A 13425-nucleotide genomic window follows, 5' to 3' on the forward strand; every position below is an offset into this window, starting at 1 on the left:
TGAACAGGTGAAGAGTCTGTGGGGAAACACAATGAGAAAATCTCTACAGAATTGATGTTGGTATTTTGTATGGTGGGCTTTAAATGCATTTTCATTCATCCTAGCTATGTAGAGAAGAGACAGTTTTGTGGTTTTAATTCCTCCTTTCCTGAACTCCCAGGTTTCACTGCTGAGAAGGTTCCTAACTCATAATTCACTCTACTAAGTGAAATTTCTCATTGCTGCTTCTCTTAGCTTTTAGTGATTCATCTCAGTAAAGAAGTAGGGAGGTCTAGTTGGTTGTTGTTGTTGAATATTTTTTTTCACCCTCTTCACCATTTGCTACATTTTTGTTCTAAAGGTGTTTCTTTGTAATTGAATTTAGGTATTCTTTTAAAAAAAAACTATCTACATTTCCACGTTAGAGATTACATGTACACGCCTTAACCTCAGTAAAATTTCTGCGATGTAAATCATTTTCTCATTAAAGTCCCAACTGTATTGAAGTTGATGTTTTAATCCCCAACTCTGAGGCATTGATTTAAGTACGTCATATTTTCCCTTGTTTCCTCACTGTTCCCTTATCTCTCAAATGGAAAGCAGTATTTCCAGCCCATAAGTACTGCTAGTTATATGTTGTATAGAAGTTAATGTCCTTCTAGAACTCCAGGTTTAAGTGTAGTTCCCCCCAAAATGTCGGTTTTGATGGGTACCAGAGGGAGTTTTGTCTCTTCGTGTGATCCACTGTCGTAGTCAAGTGAAGTAGCAGTTTATGAAACAGGTTGTCATCTCATATTCTGGTAGGTGAATACAGTAGAGTTAAGCTATTAACTACCAAACTACTCAAAGTAATGATTTCAAAATATTACTGATTGCTGAACAAGGGTCCCTGTAGGTTCCTTTATCTTGTTTTCTGTATGCCACGGATCATGTGTATATCATATCAATTACTTCTTTTCTTTCCTGTTTTTAACATAAACCCAAGAAAGCACCTCTGTGCGCTCTGGATCAGTAGATGGTAGTTTGTATTTAATGAAGAACCAAAAGGAGAAACTGAGGATGACGATGCCAATGACCCTTTCATTTTGTTACATGGCCTTACTCTGGTTGAGAGAACCAATGACGTTATCTGATCTCTTAAGGTATGAATACTCTCTTGTGAAATATTTGTTGCTTATATAAATAACAATTTTTTTTTAAAATTAGATCTCTACTATTGCCCTCTTAGTAATTTGTTCAGTAATAGTGAGAAGTTCTCTACATTTGGTTGTCTTACCTTTTCTTTGACATAACGATTCATGCAGCTGCTTTTGGAGAACAGTCTCCTTCATTGATTGCAATGAATCTCGAAGATGTGTAAGGGATAAGGTTTTGGAGTTAAAGAAAATTTTTACCCTTCTCTTTCAAAATGTCATAAGATTCACTGGAGGTGTGTATGGTCACACTTTTGCTATATTGATTTTGTTGGCATACCAGAATAAATGACTAAACGTTCTCCAGAACTTACAGCAGTGTCATCATACAAACAATACCAGCAGTCTATAGTGATCTGGAAGGTAGCTAAGTAGCTTCACGCAATGGAGTTGGGCAGAGAAATTAATATAGGAAGCCCTTTTTTGTTTTCTTGTCTTTGTATCTGTAATTATCAGAGTTCAGAACAACACAGCTTTAAACATAGTAGAAATAAAATGTTCTAATGATAGGGTTTGATGCTAAATGGAGACCATCAAACTATTGCTGACAATGCAGTTCCCTTCTCGCCCCTACAACAAGGATATGAACACATTCCTTATTTACTTAAGGAATTAAAAATAATTCAGCAATATTTCTTGTTTGCAATAAATATTTTAAATCAGACTCAAATAGTTTAAATTCAGGAATTCTTAGATTTTCCTTGGAAGACTTTTTGTATACTGATACTTCTTTTTAACAAGTGTTGAAATACTGGGTATTGCTAAAAAGATGGTGAAAAAATGTTACTTCACCAAAATTTATGGAACAGAAAGACTCAAGTAACTACATTGGCAAAGCAAACTGAAAACTTGGACAAAATAAAGGAAACATTGATTCAAAATTCAGTTGATATGGTAGATTTCAGTTCTTCAATTTTTATTTTTCAAATATATAACCTGTAAGCTAAAAGGCAAGGCACTGAATACGTCATCCCCCACCTGTGGTGCATATAACTAGTACTGCTGCTGAAGGTGTGATGCGTCCAAGGGAAGTTTACCCCAGAGTCTGATCTTCCATTGTGGCCTCTCTCCCCCTGGAGTGCCAGCTTCCACCTGTGCTTTTCTAGCTTTGTTCAAGCTTTCTGAGAAGGATGGGTATTGAAGAATCCTCTTTTGCAAGTACTTGTAAAACAAGGGGAGGTTTGTATGTCTCGAAGTACAGTATTTAATACTAGCTAATTTATTTCTATGCAAAACTGTGTTTAACCCTTTGATTTAACTTCAGGGGGTGGCTGTTGCCTTCATCGATCAGAATTGCACAAACCATTGCATATTTGCATAACTGGATATGCTGTTGCATAAAAGATGCTTGTAAAATGTTCAGCAAAATGCCACAGTATTCAGAATTCAAACCAACATCCTACAATACAGAAGTATTTATTGAGTAGATTAAAAACTAGTAGAACTCAAAGGTAGTTTTCAATAACAAGATTTGTTACTGACTACTGTCTTCCTAAGAAAATTCTGTAAAAGTGATAACTCATAGCATACTCTGTATTTTTGTCAATGATTAGAAAATAAATACATAAATCCTGTCTGGGATGTTTGCATATGGCAAAAATCCAACTAGTAAATTACAGTTATGGAGCAGATGGTTCACAGTAAAGAATTATTGCTTAGCCCATCCTGTTTGGAGAGAAAAATGAATGATTAAATGTCTATTCTTTGGTTACTGTATCTTGGAAACTGTCTCTGGAAAGCATGTGAGGTAATAATGAGGCAAATACATCTGTTTTAGTATGGTGGTGTAGTCTGGAAAAAAAAACAAACGCAACCAAACAACAACAGCAAAAAAACCCCAACTGTCAAAGTCAACTGTTAAGAGGAAACGTAGATTGTGTTGTTTGCATATTAATGGTATATTGTTGTATTTGGCACTTTAAAATTTGGAGACTGCAGAAAAGATCCAGGAAAATGATTCAGAACCTGGAGAACATCCTTTGTGCTGAGATCCTTAAGAGATGAGCACATTTGTTTCAAAGGAGTTAGAGGAATCATAAAAACAGTAAAAAAAGCTGGAAAAGGAGAGAGAAAAAAATTATGTACAAAATATAGCACAGAAAGGCATAATCAGAAACTAATAATTGGAAATTGAAATAAGATTATTTGAATGAGATACCATTTAATTAGATACAATTTATGGGTATAATACTTTTAAAAGTGGGTAAATCAGAATGATTCAGTGACTTTAGATGCACTGAACGTATGAACTGAATTAAATGCAGAAAGAGATGTGTAAAAGAATGTAATTTGTATTGCAAAGTTTTACCATGATACGATAGTTATATAAGACCGTAATTACATTATCATGCTTCCCTCCCTACCCTTAAGGTCTTTGCCTTTCAGAAGTTTGATGAAGAAGGAGAAAGAATTTTAAATTGCATGAACTACCATAAAATACTTGTTTTCTAACTTCTGAATATTTAAGTTCAGAAAATCAGACAATGTTCACATTTTTGCATGCATTAAGATATGCAGATCAAAATAGCGACAGACCAGAGATGAAAACTATTCAGAGAAAACATAAAGCATTACCTTTTAAATCTTTATAGGCAAATTGTTTTATTTAAACCAGCTGAATTACAGTTGTGTTTAAAGTTCTGCCTTGTTTTTTCTTCAGTTTGGTTTTCTCCCTACCCTGAAGTCAGCTGACTGCTGCTCCTCCCTTGTGATACATGCTTAGGCACTATAGTAGGGCAATCTGCCAGCTTTTAAAGGATTTACAACACCAAAAATACACTCCTCCTTGCTACTTGACACACTTAACAGAAAAACACTACAATTACCTCCTCTGATAGGAACATTTTGGTTTAAAAATAACATATTTAACAATCTTCTACTCAACATTTTGCAACACGTTAAATCCTTTTCCATTGTGAAGAGGTTGACAGTACTTTGTATGCTGTATATTATTTATCTAAGTAATAAAATTGTTGGCTTGCGGAAAAAGTTTCAAGATGCTAGATTTTGAGATTCTGAGAACTAATGCCTTTCAAATGAGGTTATACCTAGCTGTGCTGGCAAGACTAAACTTGTAATTGGTTTGTGGCATTACTGTGTGGCTTTAACAGATGCATCATTTCCTCGTAGCATGCAGAAGACCTAGGATTTTTTTCATACTTGTGCCTTACTAATGTATGCTGCTGCTGTAATTAAAAGAACATGGACTGTGTACTGTATCTACTAGTCAAGTTTTCAGGCACTTCACTGATAGAACATAGTCTTGCAAGTGTTTTAATCATCTGTCTGTTAAATGAAAGGTTTAGAAGATCAGACAGAAGAAACTGAAGTGCTCTTCCATATCTGGGGTTTTGGAATAAGTGTTGAAAACCTGAATCATCAGCACACTGTATTCATAACCGGGTATTTAGAATGTAAAAACAACTCTTAACCTGAGAGAAAAGCATTATTTTGTACGGAAAAAGTAATTTCAAGCTAGGAAGGATGTCACTATTTTTTAAACAGTTGCAGTGCTTTGGCTTGGTGTAGCCAAGTTAGTGCAAACTTAAAAAAAAAAAATATTGGTGGACATTGCTCGTTTCTTGCAGTTTAAGGATGTGGTTCCAGCATCAGTTTAAGCTGATGCAAGTTTCTGTTGCTATGGTTCTGCATAAACATTCCTGTTCTTTCTCTTGCCCTGAGTACTAGAATTCATCTGGTTTATGGTACATTAGTTGAAAGAAGTAGATCTGTAGAAAACTAATTTTGCAAAAGAAAGTTTCACCCGACATTTTAGTGCAGGTTAATTTGCTTCATTGCAGTTCGTTTCCACCTTGTGCTGGCAGTAATGTTCCTGCAGTCAGCTGAGTCTGGAAATCTGTATGGTTGGGATCAAACCCTGGAAAACAAAAGACTAGTTCTCAATCTAATCCTTTGTTTGAGAAGTCACACAAGTGCTTTTGTCAGCAGGGAGGAGTGTGTGGCTAAGGGTTGGAGGGAGGGTGGGATTTCTCATTTCAGAGGCAGCAAGCTGTTGGGGTGGTTTGGCTGCAATCACCACTACACCACACCCGGAGGAAGGTCCTGATTGTTTGTCCTCTTCCAGGTGCTTCTGTGCTGGCTCAGTAGGTTGCTGCTCTCACTGTCTTGGTACCAGCTCTTCAGATCTGACAGCTAATCGTGTGATTGCACCTTAACACGTGTCAGCCAAAGCTTATCATCAGCTGAGCCAGTAATGGGTCACTGTTGCTGAAAGAGGAAGGTCTCGCTTCCCTTTCTTCTTTCGTCCTGCCTGAGTGATGCATCCCCTTCCCTCTGCCAACTCTTGCCTTTGCTGGAGCCATCTGTGAGCCTCCTTGGTTTGTTAAGGTGATGGTAAAGAAGCCCTTCTTTCTGGCAATAGGGTAATTGGTGGTCTTTTGCTGCTGTTGTGAGTTACCTTTGTGGAAGAGCTGAAAGAGGGTAGATTTAGATTACCTATTAGGAAGAAATTCTTTACCGTGAGGGTGGTGAGGCAGTGGCACAGGTTGCCCGGAGAAGCTGTGGATGCCCCATCCCTGGAAGTGTCCAAGGCCAGGCTGGATGGGGCTCTGAGCAACCTGGTCTGGTGGAAGGTGTCCCTGCCCATGGCAGGGGGTTGGAACTAGATGGTCTTTAAGGTCCCTTCCAACCCAAACCATTCTATGATTCTGTGAAGAGGATGGTGAGCAACAGGAACACACAGCCAGAGCAGGAGGAGGGAAGTACTACTAGTTATGTTGAGCTTTTAGGTTGGCTGAACACGTTTTGTGAAACCATAGCTCAAGTTTAAGTTCTTCAATTAAGTGAAGATGACCTTGACTAAAATGAACTAAGGAACTGACATGCAGGCTGCTTAGCAGATCAGGTAGGATGACAAGGACAAGCAACTGGTGCTGGGTTTGGAGGATAACCTCGCCAGGTGTGTGGATCAGTGCACATCTCCACTCAGGGTGGGGAAACAGTATTTACACTGGCTGAGGAAAGCTACTGAAATTTTGTTAGCAGAAATGTACGTCACACAATTTGATTAGAAAGGATTGTGCAGTGACTTTTACCTTCTTGTTTAAGAGACTAATATGCAGAGCTTCAGAATGAAAAGTATTGGGCAATGTGATTTTTCAGATTGCTGTTTTTTCATAAATCATTATAAATGATGGGTTAATTCTAACTGAGAGAGGTTTGATTAAGAAATGCACTTTTCGTTTTAATCCCAGTTTGAATTCAACTTTTTAATTAAACTGAAAATTCAGTTAAAAATGTTTTTTAAAAAAATAGAATGTAACTGTAAACTTTGCAGTAACTAGCCTTTAAATAGAATTCTAGTCAATGTCGATAGATATACACTGCATAACATGATACAGGTGGTGATTAGGACACTGGGCTGGGAGAAGGAAGGTGAGCTTGTGAGTTGCTGTAGACTCGGGAGGGAGGTGAATCCTCTCAACAGTGTCTGCTCTGTCAGTGATGACATTGTTCTGCCTTGCCTTTCCCCCCCAGCCCCCCCCCCCCCCCCCCCCCCCTTTTTTTTTCTTTCCCCCTGTGGACACATTTTGAATGAAAGTGGCACGTTGCTGTGCTTTATGAGGAACTCAGTGTTTCAGCTTGTGGGATTGGATCCAGGTAGCGATTGAAGTGTTTAGGTACTGCCCCACGCTGGGAACAGATGCAGAGCCCAATCTTACGGCCACTGTAGGAGCCCAGGAGGCACTTGCACAGTTTGTAGACTAAGAAGTTATTAACCCATGTAGCAAGATCAGAGAGATACTGTGCAGGTGACACAGCTGGCAGGAGACAAAGTGGTTGTCAAATCTCTGGTATTATTTACAGAGCAGAGTCTTCTCTGAAATGTTAACTTATGCAAGTTTAGTATTTTCTTTTAACAAAATTGATTTGGAGAAGAGGAGACAGGCAAGCAGTTTTAGCTTAGTTCTATGGGAGACAGCTACTGTGCTTTAATCTGGAATGAGATCAGTGTCTGTTCCCTTGTGAGGACCCATACTTGTTCTGTGCTTGCTTTGCCTGGTGTCAGTGTCAGCTAAGCTGGTAGATAAGAGCAGGGGTTTGGTGTGGGGGTAGCTTTTTATTGGTATCTGGTAAGTCCCATCATATATATATTTTTTTTTTCATTACATATATATTTAAAAGTCAAGAAAAATCCCAAATAATACTGTCAATTTACAATAAAACTGACTTACCAAAGCCAGTTTTTAACAAAAAATGCATTGTTTGAGTGCAAATAAAAAATAGATTATTTTAGTATTTATCAGTATACAAAATAATTTCTATTCATACCCGAATAAGACTTTTTAAAAAAAATAAGAATACAGATGTAATTAATGGGATTTCAGTTCTGTGTGTCTGCTCATCATTCTGTGACTTTCCTCACTACCATATTACCTGACTCCAAATCCTCCAGCAGAATGTGTGTGTTTTTAAGTAAAATTTACTTAAGCTTTAGAATTTTGGGAAAAAAAAGAAAAAAATTCCATACCATTCAAAGGAGGCTTAAAGCGGTTTCAGAAATGCAGTAGCTGAAGAATGTGCAGAACAAACTCCATGTAAGCGTGTTGATTGTAAGCTTACTGCCATAACATTATCACTTGTCAATTGTATCTGCGCTTAAACCTAAAGGCCTGTTAAATAGTTGAACGGGGTTTTGTCCGATGGAGCATTTAGGGGTGTGTAACTTCAGATAGACTTGCTTAGCCAGTATAATACTGGTGTTATTTCAAATCAGAAGCTGATTCGTATATTAATTTTAGAATAAACATATACATTTGTCATACTAAATACTATTTTGATTTGATTTTCTTTTTTTTTTTAATGCAGGTTTGTTGTGGAAGGTCATATTCCATATTTGAATGTTTTTCAGCATTTTCCGGAGAAGATGAAATTACACGGAGTTGATCTTAAGATCTTTTGTGTAGAGGTAATTTTTTTCTTAAAGGGAAAGATTAAGAAAAATGACCAAAAGTAGTTATCTTGTGGTATATCCATTTTTTTTGTCACTTTACTAATAAATAAATTAAATATATTCTTATGTTGTAGAGTTCATGTTTCACTTTATTGGAGCTTGTGCAGAAACCAGTGCACCCCATGACTTAGAGCGCTTTAATCTTTAACCAGTCTTATTAAGCTGACTAGCTAAGTTAAAATGAAATCAATAAGTACTTACGGAGAAAAATGTATTCAGAACTGCTCTTGAAACACTCAGAAATAGGATTTGGCTTCACGTCTAAGGGCAATGTAGTTGGGTTTTGTGCTTATTTAAAATGTCTCTTGTATTTGTTTGTAATTGTAATTCCATATTCTTTTCATAAATTTGGCTTAGTTGCTACCTCTTCTGTTTCTTGATGTACTGGTTGAAATATATCAAACCTAAAATCTACATAAGGCCTTCTAGAAGCTGAATAGTCATGGACAGTCTTAAGTAAAATGTACATTTCCCTTATCTAAGGCTGTTACGTATTGTTATAAAGATTGCCCACTGCTGTCTGTATTGCAGAAAAAAAGTTTATTATGCATTTTTGAAGTGTGCAAATAAAATCTTAGCTTTTAAGAGCAGAAAGCAGCAATTCTGCTAACAGGAAAAGCTAGGTTTTAGTCTGCGATGAGGTGTTTGTAGCCCAAGCCGTCAGTGGTGATGCTGCAGGTAACGTTACTGTTCTCCATTATGGAGTTTATACTCAGCAGGTCATGAATTGTTCAGAAGCTAATTCGTAGCATTTTATTTTTTTTAAATACCACTGCTATCCTGTCTGGATAAATAATAATTACGACCTTAACTTTTAAAAATCAGGAGAGAAATTTAATATAAAACCTTTTGATTTCTTTTTCTGTCTTAGATCCTTCCTTAATAGAAGACACATTAGGTTGAAATGTGGGTGTAAACTTGTTTTTTTAAAACTCTTTTAATTCTCAGTCTTTCTGCCTTCTTTGCCTCCATCCTTTGAAGGTATTTTTGTCTCTGAAAAATGGTTACACAGAACCTGTATTCTGGCCTGACTAAATAAAATACCGCCCTCGCCCCCATAATCCTACAAATCACACAGATAAAATTTTCGTATGAATTGCAGCTGCAAAAACTTGTACCATGTCTCAAAGTGGGAGATCTGGTTTGCAGAGGAGATGACAGTTGCCCTTGGATAATCCTACTTATTTGTTTTGGATAGAGCTGGTTTTGGCATGCAGGATGATCTGATGCCAATCCTGAAGGTGATGTCATCAGTCCCTATTAGCTTACTTTCTCCCAGAGCTGTCTGTTTGGATTATTCCACTGTCCCTCCACAAGCACACTTCCACTATGGATTGTAACACATCCTGATGTGGGAGCAGGACTTTACAACTTGAGAGCCACAAACTGGTCAATTTAATCTTGTTCCACCTTTATATAAAAGAGGAAGTCTAGCCACTTCACCCTTTGTATTAAACACTTCTATAGCATATATGCCCATTACTTCTTTTCACAAACTGGGAAAAAAAGCCCAAATCTGATTTATTGTTTTTTCCTACTGTTGATTATGATGAGTCTGTATCTAGTGTGGTCTGTTATTTAGCTTACAGGAAATTGCTGATCCAAAAGCTGAATTTGCGTTAACTTTTGTACTTCCATCTTGCTTGTCTGTGATACTAACACCTGCACCCCTTGCTTCCAAAATATAAATAGATATACATACCAACCAAGTAATCTCTTAACTTTGTTTTCATTGAGATACATAGGTAAAGTTCTGTAAGGTTACTGTACAGTTTGTTTTCCAGCCATTGCAGTAGTATTGTGACTTCCTCCTTCTAGGAATATCTACTTTACCTTCAGTGTTCCTTTAGTAATGCATCCTCAAGTGCATTTAGTTTTAACATTTTTGACTACATCATTGGGCTGATAATTGCAAAAACCTTACTAGCCGTTTCCTACATCTTATATTTCAGAATTGATATTGCTGCTCATTGCAGCTCTGAGATTACCAATAGCTTACTGTATCTAGTTTTGACATCTGAGTTTTGAGAAATTCAGGAGATGAGGTTATCGTCCTGGAGCAGGAAGTCAGATTGTGTAATACTCCATCCTGAAAATACAGCATGCATTCTTTTCTCCTTGGTATTCTGTATGTAATATTCTGTAGACAATTATCTTCAAAACCTGTATGAGATTATGACTGTTAATAACCAGGTAGTTTAGATGCTCTAATGCCATTATTTGTTGTGCTTCAAGTCTGGTGAATATAAGCTGTAAACATGTTCAGAAATCTTGGTAACTGACAGAACTACTCAGTATGTCTCCTTTTTATTTTGAACAGACTTCTAGTGCATTTAATTGTGTCCTGTGCTAATTCCCTGCAGCCCAAATTTGAAACAAGAAGTAGTTATGTTATAGTAGCTTGAAGGATTTGAAGTCATGTTAAGTGTTATTTGATCAGATGAAGCCTAACTTGGTAAGGCTTATCTTGTATGAAAACATTCTCAATGGCTTAAAGTTGGGTTTGGTTTTTTTCAGTAACTATTTCCCAGATACCCAAAATATGTTGAATTTGTACAAGGTTGAAGTTGTTATAGCTTTAAAAAAATAAATGCAGCAATGATTACAAGGTAAGTCACATCTACTTTCTATCTTTCTATGTAGTGACATGTGTATGTGCACAAGAGGTTTTTTTATACCTTGTCATTTAGTAGTATTTAGCATGCAAGTAGTGTGACTAGTCTCAAGCTTTCCGGCTGATGAACTTCTGTGCTGTGTAATATAGGAATGGAGTCCGTATCACTGACAGTTTTTCCCTGTCCTGCGTACCATTTAGCAATTAGAGGTGATTGCAGCATCTGTCATACAAGGAGAGACTGAGAGAGATGGTTTTTTTATCGCTGAGAAGGCTGGGGGGGCATTCGGTAATTCATGGCAGGAAGGAGCAGGGGTGGAGTCAGGCTCTCCTCTCGGTGGTGTGCAGCAGAAGGACAGGAGTCAGTGGGCACAAACTGAAATACAGGAAATTTCGTTTAAACATAAAACTTTTTTACCGTAAGGGTGATTGAATGGTGGAACAGGTGGCACTGAACCATCATGGAGTCCACGTCTTTAGGGATGCACAAAACCTGACTGGACACAATCCTGAGCAACTTGCTGTAGTTGACCTTGCTTTGAGCAGAGGCGTTGGACTCTATGATCTCCAGAAATCCCTTCCAACCTCAAGTATGCTATGATTCAAATGGTATAGTATGCCTCGTATTGTTTCGCATTTTCAGTGTAGGTGGCAGATAAGCCCTTCATATTCTAGTAATGGAACAGCTAATAAGAAGGCCATCATTCTTCATACTGTCCAAAATGAACTTGATTTAAAATACCTGACACATATGTTACCATATCTGGACAGTTCTGTCCAGAAGTCTGGGAGCTCTGGGCATGACTGCCTCACAAATAGAAAAGAGCTTCCACTTGTCCGTATTGTCTTTATCATGATGCATAACTGTTAGACACGTGTCAGGTCCTAGCTGGAGATAAGTACTACCTCACAAGTATTTTAGGAAGGATAAAAGTACTTCATAAAAGATCTTTGTGTAGAAGGAGTTGTTTATCTTCCATGTGTGTTTATCTTTCCATTGATCCAAGTCTCTTTTCTAAGCCTTCACTTGATTAGTCATCCTATTTATCCCTTTCTTTATTAAAATAATGTGTATGTTAGAAGTTAGCCTTTGGTAAATGGGTTTTACCTAAATGCACGATCAGAGAGTTCACAGGGTTTGCCTGTGAACAGCAGCAGTAGCAGGATGCTCCTGCTTGGTTCTTAGTTCAGAAGTGCTAAGTTCCCAATACAAGAGAAAAAAAGCAAGTTTTCATCTTACTCTGCAAAATTTTTTTCTAAAACAAGTATTTTTATTTCATTTGATTCAAACCTTTATTATGCATGAAGAAAGAGTAAGATACTTAAATTTTGGGGTTTGTTCTATGCAAGAGACCAAGTTTTTTTTCTTTTTATTTGCAATTTATTTCACTACAGTAAATCCTGGCTGGTCTTGAGGCTTGTGCCAGCAGCCAATATGTCTTTGATGAGCACAGTCATAATTTCTCTTTTATGTGGACGTTATCTTTCTTTCCTTTTCAATGCACACGATATCTGTTTCTTTAAAAGCCCGTTAGTGTAGGAGTTAAAGCTAACTTGTAAGTTAGTAGGAATATGTATAAAGTTCCATGGCTAATTTGCTTTCAGCTTGTTTTAATTTTATTGATAGTATATCCTCCGCTGAAGCTACCCACAAATTCCCTTTTCCATTTCTGCTTGAAGTAGGGATACATCTTTAAGATATGCACCTTCTGTTTTGCTTTTAGGCATTTATCTTTATCCTCATATAAAATCAATTGAAGTGTCCCTTTTCTCTTGTCCTTGCCGTAAATCTGTTTTTCCTTACATTTTTTAACTTAGGACTGTATACCTAATTATCTTTTATGTAAGTATTTTGTTTATACTTTACAGTTGGTTCTGCTTTGCTATCTTGTTTACCTTTAGCTTTCATTACTTTTTATAAAAACTCATTACTTTTTGCCATATTTTACCCTTCATGCATTGTAGGTTGATTTTTTTATGCTCAACATTAATTTTTGGTTTTGATGCTCACATTCTTAACACACAAACGCAGACTTAAATGTACATTTATATATAGGTGAGCAGGTCACTCCCATAGCTGTTGGGCAACATGATTTACTAAAGCACTGAAGATAACAAAGACGTCACTTTGGAGTATGTGCTGTGTGCAACAGGATAGGTGTAGCCTCATAAATATCTTTCAGATCCTGTTGTTCCAAAGAGCTTTGGGAATGCTCATCTTTTTTGATGCACAAGTATCTGGACTTGGCGAGGAGCCCGATAATGTGATCTTAGTGAAGTTCCCTTCTCTCAACCTCTCCTCCAACTTTAAAATAATCCCTTTCTTCCTGAAGTTATTAAGAATCTCTCTTTTTCTCAGGGTTAGGGGTGCTAGGAGAAATTGAGCTTGGTGGGCATTAGATGAGTTCTGTTCAGAGTTGTCCACCAACCTGCCCTTGAAGATAAAAAGAAAGGGTATTTACCGAATTATGCTTGCTACTTCTGCCCTGGAGTGTGGTCATGGGATGGCTCCTCTGTATAGCCTTTCTCTTCTCTTTTTTTTTTTTTTTCCCCCCCCTTTTTTAAACTATCTGGAAGTAGCTGCACAGTTCTAAGTCTGTCTGAAACCTTCTGTCTTTTACAAGGCCACTGAATGCTTCAGTGTTGACACACTGTGTTGTTGATAT

General features: G+C 37.2%; 1 protein-coding gene across 5 annotated transcripts in view; it reads left to right on the forward strand.

Annotated features, from left to right (window-relative positions):
* Positions 1-13425, forward strand: part of GRHL1 (grainyhead like transcription factor 1) — a 164415-nt gene that overhangs the window by 70353 nt on the left and 80637 nt on the right. For all 5 annotated transcript variants that reach the window (XM_080387853.1, XM_080387852.1, XM_080387851.1 and 2 more), the window contains exons 7-8: positions 965-1121; positions 8001-8100. In XM_080387853.1, the coding sequence (XP_080243979.1) occupies positions 965-1121; positions 8001-8100 (257 nt within the window). The remainder of the gene's footprint in view (positions 1-964; positions 1122-8000; positions 8101-13425) is intronic.

This window comes from Falco punctatus (genome assembly GCF_963210335.1).
Source record: "Falco punctatus genome assembly, chromosome: 5".
In the NCBI taxonomy this organism is placed as follows: Eukaryota; Metazoa; Chordata; class Aves; order Falconiformes; family Falconidae; genus Falco; species Falco punctatus.